The sequence below is a fragment of the Plectropomus leopardus genome, chromosome 5 (genome assembly GCF_026936395.1).
Source record: "Plectropomus leopardus strain MGB_pleo_1.0 chromosome 5, ASM2693639v1, whole genome shotgun sequence".
NCBI lineage: Eukaryota > Metazoa > Chordata > Actinopteri > Perciformes > Serranidae > Plectropomus > Plectropomus leopardus.
The window spans coordinates 22,283,391-22,308,437 of NC_142180.1; the positions used below are offsets into that span (position 1 = coordinate 22,283,391).

At 39.1% G+C, this 25,047-nt stretch overlaps 3 protein-coding genes across 6 annotated transcripts in view; 2 read left to right on the forward strand and 1 right to left on the reverse strand.

Moving 5' to 3' along the window:
• The window catches only part of LOC121940075 (ceramide synthase 2-like), a 48,917-nt gene extending 30,522 nt beyond the window's left edge, over window positions 1-18,395 (forward strand). The window contains exons 3-13 of one of the 4 annotated variants that reach the window (XM_088077745.1): window positions 768-909; window positions 2,565-2,741; window positions 5,455-5,572; window positions 8,811-8,929; window positions 9,286-9,343; window positions 9,594-9,644; window positions 11,696-11,788; window positions 13,361-13,489; window positions 15,085-15,191; window positions 15,690-15,846; window positions 16,328-18,395. In XM_088077745.1, coding sequence (XP_087933871.1) covers window positions 2,566-2,741; window positions 5,455-5,572; window positions 8,811-8,929; window positions 9,286-9,343; window positions 9,594-9,644; window positions 11,696-11,788; window positions 13,361-13,489; window positions 15,085-15,191; window positions 15,690-15,846; window positions 16,328-16,528 — 1,209 coding nt within the window. In that variant the 5' untranslated portion in view covers window positions 768-909; window position 2,565 and the 3' untranslated portion in view covers window positions 16,529-18,395. Of the gene's footprint in view, window positions 1-751; window positions 910-937; window positions 1,489-2,564; window positions 2,789-5,454; window positions 5,573-8,810; window positions 8,930-9,285; window positions 9,344-9,593; window positions 9,645-11,695; window positions 11,789-13,360; window positions 13,490-15,084; window positions 15,192-15,689; window positions 15,847-16,327 lie in introns of those variants that run through there. The other 3 variants (XM_042482946.2, XM_088077744.1, XM_088077746.1) reach the window with 3 other exon arrangements.
• Window positions 18,396-18,869: 474 nt separating this feature from the next.
• On the reverse strand, window positions 18,870-21,666 carry LOC121962253 (kelch-like protein 23). Its single transcript, XM_042512485.2, has 3 exons — window positions 20,608-21,666; window positions 19,685-20,096; window positions 18,870-19,561 (listed from the first exon to the last, which is right to left on the reverse strand). Exons 1-3 carry the CDS (start codon window positions 21,590-21,592, stop codon window positions 19,258-19,260), a joined length of 1,701 nt encoding a protein of 566 aa, XP_042368419.2. The 5' UTR covers window positions 21,593-21,666; the 3' UTR covers window positions 18,870-19,257.
• Window positions 21,667-21,873: 207 nt separating this feature from the next.
• lsm7 (LSM7 homolog, U6 small nuclear RNA and mRNA degradation associated) lies at window positions 21,874-24,964 on the forward strand. Its single transcript, XM_042483887.2, has 4 exons — window positions 21,874-21,966; window positions 22,217-22,307; window positions 22,465-22,536; window positions 24,457-24,964. The coding sequence occupies exons 1-4, from the start codon at window positions 21,961-21,963 to the stop codon at window positions 24,597-24,599; spliced, it is 312 nt and encodes a 103-aa protein (XP_042339821.1). The 5' UTR covers window positions 21,874-21,960; the 3' UTR covers window positions 24,600-24,964.
• The last annotated feature ends 83 nt before the right edge of the window (window positions 24,965-25,047 follow it).

The window sequence follows — 25,047 nt, forward strand, 5'->3', positions numbered from 1 at the left end:
ACTCACCTTAGGAAGTAGAACAAGAGGAAAATAGGGCATTATTCAGGCTCCTGCGATTTCCTCCAGAAATTTCCAAGGCTCATTACTGACAGCCAAATATTCATAATAAAAGATTAATATTTATATAATGTGTAGCTCCAATAGTCCCTTTGACACCTGGATCAATGTGACTTTGCTTGTGTGTCATTATTATTATTATTATTATTATTATTATTATTATTATTATTATTATTATTATTATTATTATTATTATAAAGCACATTTTTGTTTATTCATTTTGTTTATTTGTCTGTTTTTGTTTTTACTTTTTTAGTTTTATTTATTTATTATTTTTTTTCATTTAGTTTTTGTTGCTTCTCAGGTATATTTTATGTACTTTTTACAATTTGTTTTGTTATTTTTAAATGTATTTTTTGTACTTGTTTGTTTTTGCTCATTTTTACCCCTAAGTTGCTTGTTGCTGAAATGTTTATGAAACATGAAAAAAAAAAGAAAAGAAAGAAAATGTACTCTTGTTTGCGGATATCAATTATGGAAGCTGCACTAAAACAAAAAATCTCGTGCAGGAAACTGTGAGTCTGAATATGACACAAACTGATTTACTTTTTGTTTACAGCCAAATGATAAGACATTGTCACATTTTTGATTTCCTTTTCATAACTACGTCTTTTGACAGTCAGTGACATCATTATGCTGTGATGCAATGTGTGGTTTACTCTATCAGTTTTGACTTTTTTGTCTGACTACCATACGTTTATCTCACGCAGGGTGGCACAAAACCCAATGAGATGGCGATGATGACAGCGCGTGCCTCTCCCCGCCCTCAGCAGGAGCAGGTTGCGTCAAACACGCTCCTCCTCACCCATTTGCTGCTGTGCGCTTCCATCTCCATCACCGGAGCCCAAACAGGTAACCGCAATGTCGCATTTCTGTTCTGTTATAGCGTTTTAACGGTGTTTGTGGCGTATGACAGAGACACATTTGATTAAATAGGGAAGCTGTTGAGCTCGAGGCTGCTCGGCTGTAGCGGGATGTGAGAAGCGATCAGCTCATCGGGCTGCCAGATTCATTGGTTATTACCGACAATTATTACTTAATATGTGACGCGTTATTAGTTTGAAACCAGGTTTGTGTGCCTCTGTGAAGAAGGGGTGCGTGTGTGAGTGTTTCTAACTGCGCCTCACGCAAGGTGTTTTGGTTTGTGTTGCCAGCAGGCAGCATGTCGGCTTAAACGTGCGCTATCATACTGAACCGCTATAATCAATATGCCAGTCAGTGCGGCGCTTATAGGAAGCAGCTTTTAACCTCAGATCGATCAGCTTCGCACAGTCGTCTTCGTGTGTGTGTGTGTGTGTGTGCGTTGTTGTGGGGGGGTCTGGCGCGCGTGCGTTTCTGGGTAGCTACGTGAAGCCATTCATGCATCAAGGCTGCGTTGTGTTGTTTGATGAGGACGCATGCAAAGACTTTTGTTTCGATCAAGGCCCACAGGTGTGTTGTTTTTGTTTTTGGCTGGTGGATATGATGTTATGAAGGCCTACTGTGTTGTAATGTAAGCTACTGTTGTTTGTTGTTATTTCCGAATTTGTGTGGTGTAGAGCATGTACAATAAGTCAATTAATCAAATAATCAAGTAACAGAAAATGAATATGCAACTTATTGATAATTGTATGGTCTAGTGTTAATTTTTAAAGCAAAAACACCAAATGTTCTCTGCTTTAACTTCTCAAATGTAATATTTTGCTGTTTTCTTAGCCATAATTCTGTGAATGTAAATTAATGTTAATATGTTTGAGTTTAAGACTGCTGGTCAAATGCAATGAAGAATTTAACATTTTGAAACTTGAGCAAACTGGCTTGATTTCTTTAAAAAAATTTGAAGAAGGCAATGGGCAGCTAAAGGAGAAATGATCCCCAAGTTAGCATAAAACTACAAAAGTACATGAAAATTGAAAATTGGTTAAAAAAATAAAATAAAATAAAAACAAAAAAGAAAGAAAAAAAAACAACAACGAGGAAATTACCTGGAAAAGGTGCTTTAAGTATATTAACTATTACATAATTTTAAATGTTATTATGAAAATTATAAATAAAGTTTTCCCTATTTTTTTTCCTAGACATTTTTCCCTCCCTTTTTTCTCTTTTTTTTGAAAAACCATTTTCCAAAACTAATACTTTCTTGGAATTTGTGGAACATTTCTCTCTTACCAATTTGATCATTGCCTTTTCCACCATGTTTTCGAAAAGAAAAAAAAAAATTATGTTGCACCAGATTTCAAAGAGGCAAAGACGCCCCCTTGGGCTCTAGGAAAATTTAAATGCATTTCCACCAATTTTCAGATTTTTTTTTTTTTTTTTGAAGCCAACCATTAATCAATAAAGATCAAGACATCAGAAAAAAGACATTCCATTCAGATCAATGTGAACATGCTCCCTCTTCAAGGTCTAATCTTGAGGGTCTACGCTGCTGTTTGGCATAAATATGAATAAGGCATCAATGTTTTAACAGGTCAGGTCTGCTCTTGTCTGACAAACACTCACATGAACCACTGTTCTCCTCTCCTCAGGATGGAGGCGCTGCTAAATGAGTGGCTGTGGCAGGAGGAGTACTGGCTTCCCCCTGGCATGCACTGGAAGGACATCGAGGTAACGGAGAACGAGGGCTGCTATCCTCTACCCAGGGATCTCATCTACACCTTGCCACTGGCCTTCGCCTTTATAGCCCTCAGATATGTCTTTGAGAGGTGAGACACACCTGCGTCCGTCACAGCGGGACCATGAAATCACAGATGTGAGATTTGCTTTATCGTTTTTGTTAACTTTGATGTCTGCTGTGCTTGACTGGTAGTTGGAGCAGTAAGTTTTGTGGTGGATATTTGTGATCTTAAACAATGATTAAATGTGTTAAGGAAACAGTATCAAAGAAACAGGCTTGATGGGAACTTCTCTGAGTCTGTTGCCAGCTGAAAGCAAAGGTTAAATACTTTGTGTGTGCCTTACTGCCTATTGCCACTGGTCATGCTGGCTGGTTGACTGGTTTTCTGCCTGCTAAGCTGCCCATGTAGGTCAGGATAATTGCTCCTATACCTTTTATTGGCCCTCCCAGTAGATGGAGGGTAAAGATCAGACATGCAGTGAGAGGCAGGCATCATGAGTGGACAGTTTTTAGCTGCTGACTGTGAAAGCCCTCTCTCCTCCCAGAGGGACCGGGCTCGGCCTTATAAAATGTGATGTGCACATTAATGGAAAGTAAGAGAGTAACTGTGGCATGGCAACAATGGTGGTGGTTTTTTAAGCTGATGTAGAGCAAACTAGAGCTCCTGAGTTAAATCAATTTTCTGATGCTGAATGGCCACTAATGTGGTGCTGATTCACAACAATCGCTAAAACAGCTTCTCTGCATCCATCTAACAACATATGCATCGCTGGCTGTTCACAAGGAAAGAAGACAGTTGGGAAAACTTAAATGTAAATTCCCAGTGGTGCTTATTACTGCAAGCAGCTAGAGACTTCTTAGAAAATGTCACATAACCTCTGTGAATCTTATCTTCAGTGTGAGATCATGACAATACTTGGAAAAAAGTTTTTTGAATATTTGAGCATTGTGAAGTGGATTTTTGTCACGTTTTGTACCATGTGACACCATCTAAAGGTCCAGTGTGTAGGATTCAGGGGCATCTACTGGCAGAAATTGTATATCATTTTCAGAACTATGTTTTCATTAGTTTATAATCACCACCTCTGCCACGGAGACTGCCATGTTGTTTCTACGGTACCCCAGAATGGACAAACAAATCACCGGCTCTAGATAGAAACACTTGTGCTTTTGTCCCAGCCACCGTAGTTCTCCTACACATTTGGTACATGTATCAGTTCTGCAGCCTCACCACTCGATATCACTAACCTTTTACACACATTTAACAGCATTTAAGGCCATATTAGAGTCAGATGAATAGATGATTGACAGAAAACGAATCTGCAACTATTTTGTTCTATTGCTCAAGCAAAAGTGCCAAAAATGTGATACTTTGAGGCTTTTAAATGAAGGAATTTGCTGCCTTTCTGGCTTTTCTTGCATTCTGATAAATAAGATAATATTTGGTGCTGGAAAACAAGACATTTCATGAGGTCAGCCTTTAGGAAGCTACCATCTATCAACAATCCAAACGTTACCCAACAGAATCTGGTGAAACTGTACTGAATTAGGACAAACAAATAAAAAAATGCAGCAGCATGAAAATGAGATATCATGCAAAGTGAGGAGAGTGTGACTGTAAGTTGATGCTCTAAAAAGTAACTCACCTGTACGCTTAACTAGTTTTGCTGGTAGCAGGGCAGGAATTGAGAATGACGGGGACATGTGACGGATGAACAGATAGTTGACTTGTGCTTGCATGCTTTTCCTTATCAGCTGCTGTATTATCTGTCCTGAAGTTGAGAAACTGCATGAGCTCGCTTGGCATGAGCTGTGTAAGATTAGCGCCATTGTTTGGCTTAAAGCCTCATTTGTACCTTCATCAGGTATTTATTAGCAGAGTAGTAACTTTAGATGTATTAGTGGCAGAGGAGGGGGTCAGTGAATAGTCATATAGCATATGTTGAGTACCGGCACGCACCTGTGTGTGTGTGTGTTAGTGGTTGGCATGTGTGTACATTGTAGTTGAACTGCATGTTAATTGTTATGGCTGTTTATTTCTGAGGAGCTGTAAGTCAGCTGGAAGCTGAAAAGGTGTGTGTTCATTTGATCGTCCCAGGCCGCATCTGTTTCCTGTGTGGTGTGTTTTGGTGTTTTTGTGTGTGTGTGTGTGTGTGTGTGTGTGTGTGTGTGTGTGTGTGTGTGTGTGTGTGTGTGTGTGTGTGTGTGTGTGTTGAGGATTCCAGTAACCAGAGACACTGTTTGTCTCTGTGTAAAGCTCTCCTGACCTTCTCATTCTCTCTGATCTCTTCTCCCTGCCCACTTCGGGATGATTATCTTTGAGATAGAGTTACACACGTGATTATGCACATGCACACACACACACACACACACACACACACTTACCAAAACATCTCTCTGGTGCTTATACATGCACTGTCCACTCTCTGTCACTCTGTCTCCATCTGTCTGTAACGCGTGTGCACACACACACACACACACACACACACACACACACACACACACACACACACACACACACAGATCAAGTGTCTCTTGATGCCATATCAGCTAATGACAAAGGCTGCCTGGCCAAATGTCACTACACGCCCCTGGGAGCGGCTCTGCAGGCTGTCAGGAGCAGCATAATGAGCGATCTTGTTGCCATTAGTCTGTACAGTATTAGAGTTACATTGGGCAGCTGTTGATATAATCTCACATTAATCTCTCCAGAATTATTATAAATTGTGTGGTACTATAAAGAATGAGGTCGATTTGAAAAAAAATAAAACATTTCTCTCTCCTGTTCTCTGTCCTCTCAGGCTCATTGGTGTCCCATTAAGCAAACATTTAGGTGTGAAGGACCGGATTCGGATCCGAGCTGCCTCCATCCCAAAGCTGGAGATCTTCTACAAACAGAACAGTCGGCAACCATCGCAAGTTCGTATTCCAGTCATGCCTTCACAAAAAAATCTCTAACCAGTAATTGTAAAATCCTATTTTTAGTTCCCCCCATTTTTACATCTTCAGTTTGGTTTACTCACTAAACTCTCTTACCAGTGTCCTCTTATGCTGAATTAATAAATAATGTTCTGGGGAGCCTTCAGTTATTACCCGGCATTGGAAGCAATAAGCTTTAAAAGCATCAACGAGTTTCACTCTCGTGCCTCGTGTACGTAGGCTGCTGAACATTGTTGAAAAGAGGATCTGCAGACATTTACTTAATGATGAAAAAAGTGCTGCCACCTGCTCAGTGTGTTTTTCAAGAAAAATAAAACAAAACATTTAATCCTATTTTAATCTACAATTAATATTTTCCAAAAAAAAAGCACTTGAACTCAACATAAATCAAATATACAGCAGTGCAATAGTATTTGTTAGTGATTGTGCTAATTTATGTATTGATTTTCTCAACAGAAACTGAGTTAGGTAAAAGAATATATTTTTTGTCCGTAGTCCCTGGACATATATGATAAAGTCCTCCTAAAAAACGAATATAAGATTAAAATTTTAAAAGTTATTGAAACCATTTGTAAGCGTACAGAGCAATAATAATTATGTGCCTCTTATTATATTTATAACTTAAAGGAACACTTGCAAAATTTGTTTATTAATTACTTACCTAATGTTACCTTAAATTAGTCAAGGAAACTTTTTTAACACGCATGTCTCCACGGTAAAGCAGCAAATCTTACAAGGTCACCATTCTTTATGAATCAAAGTACTCAGGGAACAAACTCACACAACTCTTATACAGTTGTATGCTGAGTACTTCCCAAACACATGAATTTTTGCAAAAACATTACGATTTAAAACGTCAATAAAAGTAGTCTCATGCATGGATGAGTAACGTCCCTGGAAACTGCATGTGTTTGCATTTTAGTACATAAAACATTTCAGCTTACGTGAGTGTGCCTGAACATACATATAAGATCTGTTTGAGCAGAGTTCAAATGCTTAAAATTGCAATGTTTTTGCAAAAATGCATGTGTTTAGGAAGTACTAAGCGTGTGACTGGAAAACGAGAATGGGATTATACTGCTCTTGTTGTGTTAGAGTTTTTATATAGTTATAGTATAGTTACTTTTTGTATTTTCTGTATACTGTTGAGGCATACGAAAAAAATAGTTTCCTTCACTAATTTAAGGTCGTGTGCAGTGAGTAGTTCATATACAAATGTCATTTTGGGGGTGATGTATTTCTTTCATTCTGTAGTTTTTTTGCACAAATATTTTTGATAATTAGTAGTTTTTGCAGCATTGTATTTTTGGGGATTATTTACTAGATTAATATGAGTTAAGCATTCCTTGATCCTTGATGTCATTTTGTCCTCCACACAACTGAAACCAAACCTACACCCCTGGTTGAAGTGGGAGGAAATACAGTCTGAAAAAGCACTTTAGTTCTTCATGGGAAACTAGTGCATGTCTCCACAGATATACTGTACAACCCTTCAGGGTAGATGCACAGCTTGATGAGATTTCTTACTCTCACGTTGCTTAGTGATTTTGTAAAAGTCAAAAACAGTCAACGGAAGTGATTGAAGAGTTTTGCACAAATTTGTGAATCAAAACGCATAGAGTAAAAAGACAGACATGAAAATGCATGAGTAGTAGTAGCGCAGTTTAATATTGCTGTTAGTGTGTGCTTAGTCTGGTTGCATCTTTGCAAAAGAGCATTTGTTGTTTCGCAATTTTATTTGGCTGAGTTCGTGGCTATTTCAGAACAAGGAACTGTCTCTTGGGCTGTTCCAAGGAAGGTTCACCTGATTCACAAGAGTGACACAAAGGCAAAGTGAAGGTACGCTAATTAGTCAAGAGACAGGAAATAGTAAATTTTTTGTTTGAGGTGTGTCCACTCAACAATTTGGCAAAATGTTACTTCATTCAAACACCCCAAGCATTAGCATGCTGTCAGTACTCCTCACTTAACAAAATCCCCTTTTATTGCCACATTGCCTTAGTTAGCCACTGCATAGAAATTGTCCCACTATGCAGAGAAGTTTCTATTTTCCCTTAATCAGTGAACAGGTGCAGACAAGTTATAGTGAAGTTTCGGTTCACATGGAACTCCTCCACCCTCCTTCTGGTTTTATTTGGCATTGCGACACTGACGTTCACGCTCTGCTGTGGACCTGCAAGATATGACTTGACATATTGTATGCAAATGCGTCGCTCTATTAGTGTGTATGTTCTTGTGCATGTATGCACGTGTGTACTGACTTTTTTGCAAATCATATATTTCCATATGCTTCGCACCTGCAGCCGCAGCTGCAGCAGCACCTCACTGTTGCATTTGTTGTTGTGTCATGTAAATACTGGGCCACAGACACATGACACAGTTAGTCTCGTCTTACCAGACCTATGTTTACACTTTGTTTTAGTTAGCGCTGTGCCAGCGCTTGAGAACGGTCTGGCTGAGCCCGTCATAATTCCGCTCTAAGGTTGTTTGTATTTCTTAAACCAATCACAGTTTTCTTGGGCAGCGCCTAGCCCAGGATGCAGCAACAATGCCCTTGCAAAATAATGCCAGGAGGGAACTTGTTTTGGTGGACCATTTGCATGTGGGAAGGAGAGCCCTGGCAATAAAATGGCTAAATTCCTGCAAAAGAAATAAGCACATACCCATTCAAAAAGTGGTTGTTGTTGTTGTTTCATGCACAGCGCTTAAACAATGTAGGGAGATAGGTCTGTCTATGCGAGACTATGTTTAATGTACTGAAGTTTCAGAGGATTTTGTAACAAACAGATAGCAAAAGGAAGGAGAATTCTTTCTGAAATAGGCGCTCAGTGCAGGATTAACAATTAGCACCAGAAACCAGCCAAATGCTGGTAAAATATGCAATTTGCTGCTTGATTTGCTAAACTCACCAGCCACAAAAATAATGGTAATCAACTGAGTGGTTGGTAGATTTTGGCATCCACCAGCCACAGTTGCAGGTGGACAAAAAAATTATTCTCCAACCCTGGGCCAATGGCAGGCATTTTTTTAAAACAAAGTAGTGTGAAATGTATTTGCACACTAAGATGCAGTTGCACAACACAGTCAGGAAAACTTTGCATCCTCAGTATTGTTAAAAAATTACAAAATAAATTTAAAAAATGCAGTCTAATTCTGCAAATGTGCACCTATAGTGTATGTATAAATATGTATATATTATATGTGTTTGTGTATTCAGAGTGAGGTGGTGAGCTTGGTGAAGCAGTGTGGACTCTCCCAGAGAAAGATCCAGACCTGGTTCAGACACAGAAGGAACCAGGACCGACCCAGCAACACCAAAAAATGCTGTGAGGCCTCGTGAGTCTTATTTTTTTAAACACACACTCTTTTTCATATTTTCAATTTGATTTCTTTAGCAAATTATAAAGAAACTCTCATATTCCAGTGTAAAATGGCAAATAGAGTGATCTCTTCCTTTACAGGAAAGAATTCACTCAATTGTCTCGTCTTTTCAAGACCAATACTTCTTCCTACAGGGATAACATCAGTAATAATCAGCACGTTGGAATGAAACCTTTCATATTTATGCAGATACATTACTGCTGCACAACATGCCTCCTTGACATTTCTTCAATTTTTTCCTGATAAAACTAACTGATTCAATTCATGCTGCAGGCTTTAACAAATGATGGCGTTTATTTTTGTCTCCGCAGCTGGCGTTTTGTCTTCTACCTCGTATCATTCACTGCAGGGCTCGCCTCTTTAATTAATGTAAGTCTGATAGTCGCTTTTATTTCTCCCTCACTGATAACATTTATTCACACAATGTGTAGAAACAGCAATAGGACATTTTTATTGGATGTGAGCAATAATAGAGCAGTGTAATGTGAGCAGTTATAAACACATTTCATAACTCACTGTGGTGTCATGGTGTGTTTCTCTGCTTACAAGGCATGTGTTAATATTCAGGCTGCAGTTTGTACCATGTGAGCACTGTGCTGATGCTTGTTTGGTCTTGCAGACTCCGTGGTTCTGGGATCACAGAGAGTGTTGGAGGGGTTTTCCCAAACAGGTGAGCTTGAAATAATGTGGTTTGAAATGGAAGTTTTGATGTTTGGTGTTGCTTTAAACTGTCAAAAATTGTCAGGCAACATTTGAAGAAATGACCTAGCCTCCTGAATCAGGATAAGTGTGTGTTTTTCTTTAATTTTAGGATTGACAGTAAAAGTTTCAGTTATTTCAAACACTTGATAGCATTAAGTTTGCATACAACAGAATATGGTTAGATCAACAGTTTTTATAATGGATTAATTGATCAAGTAAAAATGCCAAACACAAGTGTGACATTTTGCTTCTTTTTTCCATTTCATGTGATTTTAAGTTGAATATCTTTGGCCTTGGACTGTTGGACTGTGTCTTTGCAATGCTCTCTATTTCCTGACAATTTATGACGGCTTCACTACTGTTTTGTAGGGCAACGGCTTTGATCCCTGCTGAGCTCTTGTCAGCTAATGCATTAACAAACATTCCAGCAGGAAATACAAGGCTCCATATCAAGTGTTTATGTTGTCAAATTTGAAAAGATCTGAAGACTAAATCTCCTTGACGTTGTGTAACAACAGTCACTTCCCAGTAGACAAGTGGCAATTGATGAATGTTTTCACCCCTTTAGCCAATAAAGGCAGCATTAGACCAGCAACTCCCATGTTCTGGGAAGTAAAATTACTGTTTTTGTCAATGGAGTCTGGTGGTTTTGATAATGGCTTCAGTTCCTCGTTGGAAAGCTGTGAAAATACTCTAAATACACTGAAACTAATATTGGGGTTTTTTTTAGGTGGCACTTTTTAGTTAAAAACTAAACAAATTGAGCTGAGTTTGCTTAGCACCACATACAGCAAAACGATGTGCGAGTACAGTGTTGAAGGATTCATCCACAGAAAGCTCTGGATTTATTGTGCAGTTTGTTCAGTACTTTCCACCCATTAGTTTTCATCTCTATTCCCCCATTTCCTTTACAGTTGGCCTAATGGTTTTTTTTACCTTGGCTTTGAAAAGCTCATATCCCGGCAGTGTTGGTGACAGTTAGGTATGCCTGCAGGTCGGCATTCTTCCAGGGAAGCCAGCCTTTCCCTTTTGGGGTCATGGCCTCGAACAGAAAACACGTGAAAAAATGCAAAGCTCTCTGTATCTGCAGTTTGACTGATTACAGCTCCTGCAGGCAACACTTCTGCTGACCTTTTTCCTTTTCTGAGGCCTCTTACAGAGAGAAAGGATGTGCTTTTTGGGGTTAAATGTCTCGGTCAACTTCCTACTATTGTGTTGCTGCAGTCTTTGAATGCTTGAGGTGTTTTGATTTAAGATCACCAAGCCTTTCTTTCAATAAAAGTGCTTCCTCTTTTTAAAAGCAGGTTTTTTATTATACAGTTTGTCCTTTATGGGAATGTGAGAGAGGTATGATGTGACCATAAGCCCTGTGAAACCTGAGCAAATCGGCTTGATTTCTTTAAAAAAAATTTCCTTGTCACCCTATACTTATTATTTTGCATGTTGTGGAACATTTCTTGCCAAGTTGCATTATGTTTTTTCCTGTGTTTTCTAAAGAAATCAAACCAATATTCTGGGTTTTAGAGGTTTAAATGCTGGTGAAAGGTGTCTGAATGCGGCACAAAAAAGCGTTGAAGGGTTAAGAGCTTTGGAAACACACTGCTGGACTTTATCACTATACTTTTTTGCACTAATCGACCATACAGGAAGAAGCTGCTCATGCTCAGTGTGGAATTCTTGGTAGTTTTAGGATAAATGGTGCCTTTGGGGGGTCCCGTAGCCTCCAAACCTTAAGATCTTTCTCTCTTTCAGAGTGACTGTCGGGCCCACAGTCCCTCTGCAGTATCACTTCATTCTGCACTTTTAACCTTTTGAACATGTAGTTGAATAGCATACATTTTTGCAAAACTGGCAGATTTTTGCAAAATATGTTTATAATGTTTTGCTTTAAATGCCACGACATGCATGTGTTCCTGAGACTATGCAGATAAGCATGATGATGGAAATGCTTCTGTTGCAGCCACATACCGTTGAAGGCAAATTTTGACTTATTGTTTCTCTCTTCCTCTCATTCTTTAGCCCGTGGCCGAGGCTCATTACTGGTATTACATCTTGGAAATGGGCTTCTATTTGTCGCTGCTTCTGTGCGTCTCTGTGGACGTCAAGCGGAAAGTGAGTGTGAGCTTGATTTTCACGGATATCCCCACCCTACCTTCTTCCCGCACACATTAACAAAAAACCCCAGAGCAACACCCTTTTGGTTTTCACATGGTTTCCTCTGCATTTCCTCTCATTTTGTGCCTGAGATTTTAGTCAGATGGTCAACACCAAAAAGCTAAATGCCATCACTCAAACACTTGTTGTGTTTTTTTGCTCACTGTAATCCAAATGTTGTTTTTCTCTTGCGGGATTTCACTTAATAAGGATTATGCACTAGATTATCTCCTATTACATCATAACTTTGTGGACTTTGTGTTTGCGTCTCATTTTAAAACTGCTGAGTGCTGAGTCTTGCAGTGTTTTTAAGTCTTTAGCAGGAGATCAGCACATACTGTAAAATTCACTGAAACAGGAGAATATATAGAAGAAGAAGAAGAAATTGATTTACCCGAGACCTATCCAAAGGAATTCAATTTAATAAACTTTTAAAGGTCCAGTGTGTAGGATTTAGGGGGATATGTTGACAGAAATGGAATATAACATAATATGTAAACGTATAGAAAAGCAAAATAATGTTATCCTTAGTTAGTCTTTAGTTGAAAACAAGAATTGGTTTGTTTTTGTGGCATTAGCTTGAGCCATTTATATCTACACAGAGAATGGCCCTCATTCATGGAAATCACCTTGTTGCACCTCCATGCTTGTACAATAACGGACAAACCAAAAAATGGCTTTAGATAATGCCTTTTGCATTTTCGTTACTGCAGTTAGCAGCCCCGCTGCAACATAAATCATCAGATGCAATTTTTTTTTAAGAAGGGACCTCAGATAATTCAGCTCCTATTAAAAACCTTCTGAACGTATGGATTTGAAGTTGTCAGAGAAAAAATGTGAGCGCACGTTACGGTGACGACCTATCTCTGGCATGCCGAACAGTGACAGAGAAACACTGATTTGTAACGTGAAACTGCTTTATTCAGTATTTTTATCTGTTTAAATCTCTGAGTCTTATTTCTTTCAGAGAGGATGAGACCTCTGCTGATAATTTGGCTCCTGATAAACACCTCCTGAACAATAAATACTGTAGGATTTTGAACCAGGAGAAGTTATAGCTAGTCGCAATGTCCAGTCCTCACCACTAGATGTCACTAAATCCCCCTCAACCTTGCACAGTGTTCCTTTAAATGTGCTCTTAATTAATCAGAATTTGCTGTACATCTAAGTTGCTTTGTATGCAGAGATTTACAGTAAATAACCAGTCTAATTCTTCTTTTTTTCATGTTTCTGTCTTTTAAAGAAACCATTTAAATGTGTGCTGCTACTAAGCTTTCTTGGGAAATTCCCTAAATTCAGTGAGAAAAAAAATTCAGGTGGTTTTGTGTGATTCATCAGAGGCTCCAGTCTGTTGATCAAAGACACCAGAGCTTCTAACATAACAACAAATCACTGCAGACAACATTTGAATCTGCCTTTCCAAAACTTGGACACAACTGATGAACAAGACCGCAGACGCAGAGCTGCTGAAGTCTTATTTTTGCCACTATACATCTTCCTTATACTGTGTGGTCTCTGTGCGCATTCCAGGACTTCAAGGAGCAAGTTATTCATCACATCGCCACCATATTCCTCATCGGTTTCTCCTACTGTGCCAACTATGTGAGGGTTGGCACACTGGTGATGCTAGTGCACGACTCTTCTGACTTCCTTCTCGAGGTGAAACACCACACATGAGCTGACTCACTCCATCAATTGTGTACTTTAAATTGGAGGAAGAGAGAGAAGGAGGAAATACGTTGAATACATTTTCTTTAGTCATCATGTGCTTTGAAATGAACAAAGGTCACAGAGAGCTTGACTTGAATACAGCCATTGTGTATTTATTGCAGAAGCTTTCCTTACACCCTAACACATGATAAGTCTGCGTCCGGTATAAACCGAGCTATACACAGAAAAGCATTATGGTCTATGGTAAAAATAATTACACCCTTTGTGGCTGTTAAAGTTTTGCAAGTCCATCAGGGAAACAAAAGATCCATTGTCCTTTGTTTTATGAGGCTGATTTTCCTGCGTGTTAGATTTGACTGTCAGCATCTGAAAACTATCACGTTATCTCAGAGCAGCGGGAATATGTGGAGCTGGTCACGTGACCCCAGGTTTGACTGGGTGTCGTCTGGCTTCTGATAAAAGTCATAAAAGGATGATGTGGGTGTCATATTCAGACAGTAACCTCTGCATAGCAAGACATGGGATTCTGAGTAGGGGAGCTACTTTAATTTGAACTTTTTTATAATTATTTTAGATTACTAATCACATTTTGACCTGTGAAAGTCTGTAGGGAACTTAATTCCCTGAATGCATTCATCCTTGTCCTGCCAGTCGTTTGATACGGTGGGGTTAGATTTAAAGGTCCAGTGTGTAGGATTTAGTGGGATATTTTAGTGTTTTTTCTTTCATGTATAATCACGGGAAAACAAGAATTGTTGTCATGTTTTCTTTACCTTAGAATGAGCCGTTTTTATCTGCATAGGGAGCAGGTCCTCATCCACAGAGTCCACCATGTAGCACCGTCATGTTTCTACAGTTTCGTATCAGCTACCATAGTTAGCAGCCCCTCTGTGATGAGCCAAACAGCATTAGAAAAAAACAATTTTTTTTACAGTGAATGACTTTATTCAGTTTTTACTTGTTTTGAACGATGGGTTTGTTATTTTTGGAGAGGAAGAGACTTCTGCGGATAATTCAGCTCCCAGTAAAACCGTTGTAAACAGCTGGATCTTACCTTACCAGAGAAAATAGATGAATACACATTACTTATTTGTAACATGAAACTTCTTTATTCAGTGTTTCTACTGGTTTTAATCACCTTTTCTGACCCCTACGAATCATTTGGCTCCTGGTAAAAAAAAACAAAAAAAAAAAAAACTGAACAGTGAACACTGAAGAAATTTTAATTGGGAAATCATTTTAAATTCATTCATTCAATCATTTCAGTTTCAGTTTTCATTTTGGAGTATTTTTTTCTTGTTTTACATTTAGAAAATTGTTTCCTCCCACCCTTTTTTTCCTTTGAATAAATGGCAGAGATATTTCCTCTGTTACAACACACACAAATTAAGAAAATAAGGTCAGGGAATAAGCGGTTCAGGAGACTACCTTACAGAAGTCTAAATTACTGAATGTTTTTTGGCCCCCAACAGTAAGTCACTCAGCATCAGAGAATCATCAAATTGATTGTATTTAGAGATTAGTCATAGATGTAAGGTGGCTGTTTTGGTTTGGGTAACTAACATGCATTTGTCCTCTGAAAGTCTGCCAAGATGTTTCACTACGCTGGCTGGACGAGGACGTGCGACTCGCTGTTTGTTGTCTTCTCTTTGGTCTTCCTGGTGACGAGGCTGGTGGTGTTTCCTGGCAGGTAAAACAAGTTTCATGTTTTTTTCCCCCCAGTTTCTACCAGATGTTGAAATTTCCAAGAAACTCATGGCATGCATTGCCTTAAATTTGTGAGTCATAAAGTTTTTATGCACGTCTATGTCGTAGCAATAATACAAGTCAACTTTCACACAGATTTTTGTATTGCATCATACGCTGGGTTGTTGTTTTTGCAGTTCCTGTAGCGTGTACTCATTCTAAACTGCTGAACTGTCGAGGATCTGCTGCAGTGTTCTGGAGCACCCAGCTGTGTCGTGTTGTCTCGTATTTCCTCATGCATCTTTGCCTTGTTCTCTCTCTCCCACTAACCTGACATCACTGGTTTCTTAGCTGGGAGCAGCAGGTTTACAGTCCCTGCAAAACAGTCAATTTTGCCGGTTGCAGAAACAGTGCTTGTTAGTTGAAATGCTCTGAACCTTTCAAGAGTTTGTGCTAGAGGGATACTAAAACTGGCTGTTTTATGCTGTCTTTGTTTTTCCAGAATTGTCCACACAACCTTGGTGGTGTCTCTAGAATTCTTCCAGCCCTTCTTCGGTTATTATTTCTTCAACAGCCTTCTGTTAGTGCTGCAAGCCCTGCACATCTTCTGGGCTTATCTCATCCTGCGCATGGTCTACAAGTTTGTCTTCATGGGCAAGGTGAGAAGAAGAATGTAAATGAAAAGGCCCAGCTGCCACCAGACATCAATATGACGTCAGGAAAACATTGGACTCTTACGCTGGACAGACGTTTAATTTGGTTGGAATGAAAAAAAGACGATTTAAAATCTAACAATTTTAGAACTTCACAATGTTTTGCAGATGTTGAGTTTCGTTCTACACACCAGATTAAATTTACTCTTTCTATGTCAAGATGATGTTGGCATGATATGTTTGAAAGATGTTTGATTTTGGTTACAACACAACCTTAAAGCAAACAAAATTTCAACGTCATTTGTCGTCAGTATTCTACGTCAGATTGACATCAGCATTAAATGTCGTCCTGGTCACCCAACGCACAACCGAAATTTATCCAAAATCCAAATATCGACATGTAAGAACATTGGTGGCCAGCAGGGGGGAATAATTAAAGTCACTTTGGCACCAGATATTGTTTTATTGAACTATTTTTTTTTCATAGGTGGAGCGTGATGAACGTAGTGATGAGGAAAGTGAGGTGGACGATGAAGAGGAGGAGCCCGAAGAGGAAGGAGACGAGTGCAGCTGGGAGCAAAGAAAAGGCGCCATCAACTCCAAACTGGCATCACTGGCAAACAACTGTGTCCTGAATAACCTGACCAACCAGAGGAATATTAACAGCCGGCTGCCCAAAGCCAGATAATGGAGCAGCCTCCTCAAGCGTCGACCGATCCTTAACGGAAAAATAAGTTATTTCCCCCCCACCGCCTATTTGGAGATTAACTCATTCCTGGCATATACATACATACATGTTGTCCATCCAGCACGGTCCACTGATGATTTCAGATCAGGCTAGGTCTGCATCCTGCTTTTCTTCACAAAAAAGGGCGAAGAAGCACAGATGATTGTAAATCTTTACACTCTGTGAGATTCAGAAGAAATGCCATTGTTGCTGTCACCCACACTACGGCATACTGTAAAGATATATTTGGCAAAACATGGAGACTTCCTTTACAAAAAATCATTCATGTTGTTTTTGCAAGTTTTGTATTTATGCTGTTTTCTTTTTGTTGTAATATAATAACTTTTTGTAAATATATGAGGATACAAGTACCTGAACTGTTCCATAATGCATTTATCTTTTCTTTGCTCCATTTTTTTTTTACACAAAATCTAACTGTTTTAATCCAACATTTGGTAAAATATGTTTTAAAACGGAGCAAGCTAAAGCTAGAATTTAATTCACTCCCACATATACACACTTTGGATGATTGTACATAGGCTATTAAGGACATTGATTGTAGTAAATCTGTTGATAAACCACTTTATACATCTATTTTGTATTAATCATTTACTCAGCAGGTCATTTTTATGTTTTTGCAATCATGTGGCAGATTCTTAAAGGCTCCTGCAGAAATCCCTTAGTGATGATAAAATTATATTTTTCTGCGATATTATTTGATTTTGTCCATTAGGTCACTTCTTAGAAGAGACATGGTGCCCCCTGGTGCACAAAGCAGAACACGTCCCTGTAGAAGAAAGCTCTCCCCATGTCTGCTAAAACAATGCCTTTACAAAAACTGTACTGCTTTTAGAAAAATTGATTTAAACTGTATATGTGTGTGAGTGTGTGTGCATTTTGTTTCTTTTTCTACTTTTAATATCATTGTGACAGGCAGCATGGTTTCTCAATGAGTTTTTTGTTAAGGTTTGCTCTACTGGACTTTAGTTTTGTGCCTTGACTGCTGTTTTTACACTGTTCTGTGACAAACACTTGATATTACGCTGTGTGAGAGTAGGAATACCTTCACTGGACAGCTTTTACTTCAACTGGTTTTAATGTTTTGCTTGAAATGTTGGTGAGGCTGGTAGTGAATAGGTAAGCCATGAAAAGTACATGCACACAGATGGGCATTACTGAAATGTGAGATATTTTAGATAGCAGAGTTGTCAACAAAGGTCAAAATGCTTTATGGCTCACATGAAATGTAAAGATTTGACTTGAATGATTTTTTATAAAAGTTAATGGCATATTTTATATGATGAGACTGGGCTCTTCTACTTTATTAGGAACCAGAGGTCATTTGGATTTTACATCTGTTTAAACAGTAAACAACACGTCTGTAAACTCTTTCCAGGCTCGGCTCCAGATGGGTCATTATGATTGACAACAGTGCTGCACAGAGATATTGTTCATTAACTTGAGTACACTCATACACAGCAGGTCGTTCACCACTAAAAACAGCTGTTGCATTTTCACAGGTAGTAAGGACTACTCATAAATTATTGGTTCCAGGGACTTAATAGCACTGCGGCCCACAACATAAGGTGGGATTTTAAGTGATCACGTTGTAGAGCACTAAAAGGGCTGATCCACTGAATATCACACTCATGATTCCCACTAGAATATTCTTCTTTTTTTTAAAAAACAAAAAAAGAAAGAAAACCAGGAGAAACGTCACGTTTCCATGAAAGCAACACTTGACTGTTCCTTTATGAATGCACATGGATACTTTGTTGATTGTGTGGCCAGTTGGAAAGTTTTAATAAATAACTTCTACTAAATTAAATTCTGCTGTCATTTTATTGTATTACTCCTGATTATGTGCTGATTTTATAGATTTTTTCAAATAACATTTGTAAATTTATTACTTAATGTATTTTCTACATTCAAAGGTTCTATTGAGGTTTATGTATGAAGCTTCAAATGTCGGTTGTCATATTTTATGATTTTTTTTACATCATCACCCTGACAGTTACTTTTTTTCAGACCCTCAAACAAAAAGTTGATTCATAAGATGAAAGAAATGATTTATACATGCTTGTATTAAATCAGCTTTCTTTGATGAAATTATTGTGTTGTTAGATTTCTGCTACAACATCCTGTTAATACAGGTGTATGCCTCCCTTTGTGTGCAGCAAGCAGGAGCGTAAACAGTTCTTTGACTGTACTGAAAATATTGCTTTTGAAAGGCAAGGGACATGTCCCCCTCAGTATTCAGAAGGTGCATTTGTCTCCCCCAATAAAAACACGAAAGTAGCAGAGGACCTTTATTTTGACAAAGTTAAAGACGTTCACATTATTAATTGATGCATAAAGGGCACAAATTGGTGCATAAAAAATCAGCTGAATGCAGGAGTGAGTGTTTAATGCTCAAAATTTTCTGGCTGAGGATCGTAAAACTCAATGTTTCATAGGTGTCCTCCTAAATGTTGAAGCAAAACCTACGCCCTTGTGTACAACTGTGCAGAAATATTGGGTTTAAACAGGACTAATAGTCATGCTGAAAGAAATAAAAGTTGCCCAGCATTCAAATGTTTGTTTAGATTTCAAAAGTCAAAGTTATGAATGAGACTTTGAACTATTCGGCTCAGCCCTAAACTTAACCACAAATACTGTTATAAAGTAGATGAACCTTTCCTTCAGTCCCATCACAAGAACATCCTCATGGTAACGCAGCCTCTGAGGGGCACAGGGCAGGGTATGGCATCATCCACCTCAATGCAAGTGTCTATATAAGGGTCCATCAGCACCATGTTTGGGAATGCTTTGTTGATCTTCCTCTCGCTGACCAGGTATATCTGGCCGGTGACTGTTGTGCAGCCACAGAAGAACTTTCTGTCCAGACATTCCTCATCCTGCACAGTCCACTCGTCTGTCTCCACGTCAAAACGCAAAGCGTGGCCTCCAAACAAGTAGAGGGCACCGTTGAGCTCTGTGGCAACCAGGTCATATCTGTAAAATAGTTAAATTTTCATATAATTACATTGCCAACTAAGTTTTTTTTTTTAAACAACAGTGTTTCAGGTTGTGTCAGAAAATGTCAGAAAGCACAGCTGAAAATACAAATTCACTCACCGTGGAAATGGAGAATAAGAGACCACATCCCACTGATCCTGCTTCACCATGTATCTCTGAATTCCACCATATACCTCCCCGTTTTCATCCAGACCACACGCCACGTAGAGACAAGACCCCAAAGCAGCGATGGCTGCCCTCTCCACAGCCCTCACCATGGGGCTGACCTCCTCCCAACCCTCCTCTGACCCCAGGACCAGCCTTTCTACATTGGCCACAAGCCCTTCATCCATGCTGCCCCCCAGCACGTACAGTACAGAGTCCAGCCCGATGGAGCAGTGGCTGTGCCTGGACTTCTGCAGGGCCGGCCCATCCACCCAGCGCTTGTTTCCACATTCGTATATCCTGACCCAGTCCACACTGAACCACAGCACGTCCCGAAAGTAGCCGCCTGTCACGACCACTTTGTCGCCTTCATGACAGGAGAATTAGAAAATAAAGAAAATATAATGTTAGGTAATGTGTTCAATATATGTACGTTGTGTTAATGGTATTTAATGTGAGAACAAAGACAGATGATATGATAGAGATGTATTTACACAGTCATGTATACACACATATAACATACACACATTCAACCCCTCACTCACAAGATACAATACAAAACAATACGATATAATACAATATGATACAATAACATAAGACAAGACAAGACAAAACAAGATAGAACTTAATTTTTTTTTCTGAGGAAAAAGCAAAGTTAGAGAGAGCAGATATAGCGTACAATCTACAATAGATGCAGAAAAAGAAAATGTATGGCAAATATAAAATGCAAAATATACCAAATATAAATTAAACACGAATAATAGATAAAAGTATGGTGCAAATAAGATGCAATCCAATAACTACAACATCTACAATAATTATCATCAGTTTCGAGGTTATCCTCATCTTCATCACTGGCATTCACATCCAAGCATTACCTACTGCAGCCACCGAGTACTGTGTGAGGTTCTTCCTCTGCAGAGGTGGACAGCTCTGCCATCGTCCACTGTGCGGGTGAAACTGGTAAAGTGACTGCTGCTCCTGATCGTGAGGTCCACCCAGGACAAACAGGGTCTCTCTGGCCCTGATCCTCGTCATTGACCTGCCCATTGACCAAGATGCCGGGAAACATTCATCCAGCCTACAGATGAGCTTGGCTCTGGGGTCATCACTTTTCATTTTGATCAGAAGTTCAGTCATAAATGGTAAAGAGAGCGACTCATGCCTCACCAGCTCAGTGAGTTCCTGAAAATGTTCTTCTCGTTTTGGGTCAAATGACACCCAGCGTAGGATGGCCTCCAGGGCCAGATCATCTTTAAGGATGGCCAGGTCATCACAGGCAAGAAGGTCTGCTACGCTCTCCTTAGACAGGGACAGGAAGTCCTCTTCAGCGACAATACCAGAGAAGTGTGTGAGAACCACCTGTCGTGCTGCACTGTAGAGCTGAGAGCATCCCAGCTGCCAAGCATAGGCCATCATTCCCAGACAGTTACTGAGGTGCAGCTCGCGCTCCAGGAACTTGCAGCACAGCAGCCTGGCTCGCTCCAGTTGTAAAAAGTCTGCAGTCTCAAGGATCCCCAGAACATTTTCTCTGTCCAAAGCGAGATTGAATGTCTTAATGTATTCCATTAAAACCCTGAAATGCTGCAGACTCACACCTTTGATCTCCACTCTCCTCTTGCGGCTCTCCAGGCCACCGCCAAAAAACAGTGCCCTGAAGTAGGGACTCTGGACAGCCAGTTTCTGACGATTGACATAAAAACTCTCTCCCTCTACTCGCAGAGTAGCATCAGGGATTGCATCAGGCGCACAGTCTGTGAGATGAACGGCAGATTCATCCTCCTCAAGTTTGTTAATCTGTTCAGAGAGAAGTGTGAGTTTAAAGCTCTGAGGTTGCAGCTCAGCGTTGGCTCTGCAGGCCATGTCACAGCCACCCAAAACTGCCTTCTGCACAGTGCTTCGTCCTTGTTCTTCTTCACAACACACCCACTGGTGGTATTTATAGACTCTCCCATGACTGACTGCTGGCTGAACACAACAAGCAAAAGAGGTCAGTTTAAAAAAAACATAATCACTGTAACACAAAGAGGCAATATACTAATAAATGAATAGTATCTTTATTATTCAACTAACAAATTTCTCCTATCAGTTAATTAAAATATAGTCCAGAAATTAATAAACAAAAAAAACCAATGACGTCAGCTGCAGGCGCTCCATAGACAGGCGCTCAACGATTTGATTGGTGGAGCACTTCTGAGGTCACAGTTTAACTTCCGTGTCACACAGCTAACATGGCGGTGAGTTCGTATATTTATGGCTTTTATTCAAGCATCTTTCTACCTTTTCACCTATAAATATTCTCGGTCAAACCTTTAGCCTGTAAGTGTTTGCTCCTAACATGACCTGATATGTAGGAGGAATGTGCAAAAGTGGCGTTAGTGCTGCTAATGTGGCTAGCCAAGCAAAGCTAACCTCAGGCGAGCTCTCTGTTTGTGTGCGGCTAGCTCACATGTGACTTACAAACAAATGTCCCTTTGCTCTGTGTAGGATAAAGAAAAGAAGAAGAAGGAGAGCATCTTCGACTTGTCAAAATACATCGACAAGCCAATTCGCGTTAAGTTTCAAGGTGGAAGAGAAGGTAGGTGACTTTATTGTGATAATATAAGCTAATGCTAACAGGGCTAGCCAGTTAAAACCGGTACTAGTTTGTGCAGCGTTTTCCTCCAAGTCATTGAATAAATCCTTAATCCTGACAGACGTTAATGCAAACTACAAACGGTGTATTTCTCCCCCAGCCAGCGGCGTCCTGAAGGGTTTCGATCCTCTGTTGAACCTGGTGTTGGACGGGACAATCGAGTACATGCGGGGTAAGTTACAAACCCTCCATCAAGGCCTGCAGAATACACATTTTGCATCATGAATCGGTTTCAAATTTATATATATAGTCAAATTTAGAAATATAGTAATGTGAAATGCCATTATGTGTGAGATGATTCTGTAAATAATACATAAATGACCTCTGCAATGGGTAAATAACACTGCGAAACTAAAGAAACTGCATGGACAAATGTAGTACACAGGATTCCTCTAACGTGTATTCTAGTTTGTGTCCCCTTTGATATGATTTCTGTTTCCCTGAACGTTTTTAAACTTGAGCAAAATGGCTTGTTTTCTTTCATTAATGTTGGAAGAAGGCAGTGAGCCATTATGGAAGAAAATCTCCAAGAAATAAGCAAGAAATGAGTAGAGTAAATGACCTGAAAACCAGCAAAAAGAAAAAGGAAAAAACAAGGAAATACCCTAAATAAAAGTGCTTTAAAATTTAGAATAATACTGTAGCATCATTTGAAATATGCTGTTTAATATTAATGTTTTTATTGTGATGGTCCACCAGCAGATGGATACTTGAAATACAATGCTTTCAATGTATATAATTTTTCACTTTTTGAAAATAAGAAAAAGCATGTTAGCTAATTTAATGTAATTTTAAAGCCAATATCGGCTGATACCGTTGACATGTTAATTTTATTTGTATACCTAGTTCCAAGTTTTAGCTATAATAATAGAGTTTGTTCAACCAAAATAAACACTCCATTGTTTTTATTCCCCTAATGGTCAAAACTGATGATAATAATAGTCGTGTAACACAGTCATTTTGTAAAAAGATTGTAAAAATCTCATGGTTGTAACCCTTATACCATCATCCTGAGTCAAAAAAGGAGTGGAAAAATCCTAACCGAATAGCAATATTTGTCAAAATACTCTCTTTTTTCTTGCAGCTATATACCCTTGCTGTGTCCAGTCTGCCAAGTAAAAGTGAATGAAGAGGTTATGGAGACTATAGAGCCGAATGTCACTTCCAACTCCAAAACATGACTGATAGTTAAAGCTGCCTGGTTGTGGACGATGAAACCTTTAACTGTTACCATCAACTTACTTATATAAAGGGTCATATTTCAAAGGGTATTATTCCTTATGGGCAGATGAAGCCTCATGAAGCTTTTGGGCTGTTTTTCTGATTTTTCAAAAAAAAAAAAAAAGACTTGAGGCATCAGGGATTCAAATGCAGGAGGCACGGTGACACCTGGTGGCTTACAAAACTTAAAGTCCCTCAAAACTGGAGCCAAAGCACCAAAAACACCTCACTGATTTAAGTCAGTGTCATCATGTAGAGAGGATTTACTTCTATATCAGATATTATGACAAGCATAGGCAATGTGAACAAGTGAAGCTGAGATTGCGTTTAGCTTTGTTATTGTTTGTGGTCAGTGTGTGTCAGATCTGTCAGCAGGTCAGGGTGTCTCTTTTGAGGCGATGTATCACGAGATGTGTTCGCTTTCTGATCCATTTAAAGGAGCCCTGTGTAGTTTTCTTATGAATGTTCTTCTCTGTATAAATTCTTTTTTGTATATTTTTTTTGTAATTTTTTTTTTTGCATTTGCAAGCATCTTCAATAGATTTCCTCATTTTTAAAGCCAGTCTTTCTTAACAGTTTGAAACCTGCGCTGTTTACATGCATCATCAAGCGCTTATAGTCTTCTTACTATCTATCTCTTACTATAATAATGTGAAGCGTTTAGTAGGATTGTGTCGGATCATCCATGCGCACGTGCATCGTCAGACTGTGAGTGAACTAAACTGAGTCACATAATCATTTTTCCAGGTGGTCAAAAACTCCACAGGGTCTATTTTTAATTAAAACAGGTTCATTCAAATTTATCTTAATGTCTGTGATATGTAAACTTTCTATCTTGTCTTGTAACATTTATCCATCCCTGTCGGTCCAGATCCAGATGACCAGTTGAAGCTGACAGAAGATACCAGGCAGCTGGGGCTGGTGGTCTGCAGAGGAACCTCCGTAGTGCTAATCTGTCCTCAGGACGGCATGGAGGCTATACCAAACCCGTTCATACAACAACAGGACGGCTAACACGCAGTCTGTCCCTCGCTAAGTTAGAATCCCACACACAAACACAAATACAACCATGCACACACTTCAATATTTTGTGTAGTTTTTGTTTTTTTTTGTTGTAAATTTTTTAAAAAACATAACGGTAATAATGCGTCCAACAAAGCAAATTTCAGTTAAAAATCATAAGTTGATCAGCAAAAAGGACACTTGAAAGCACTTCACTTTTGTTTCTGTCTGTGATGTGCAAGTTTGCAAAGATTTGAGTTGTAAAGCGCCCACACGTTTGGGAAGTGTTAACAAAACCATTTTCTTTTTATTCACAGTAAGAAACTTTTTACTATTCTTTGTTTTTGATAAGAAAATAAATTGAAAATGTATGTTGAGTGTTGTGAAATGTTGTCTGCCCTTGTACATATTGGATGGATGGAGAACGTGGTGGAAGAATCTTCATTCAGTGATTTTTGGG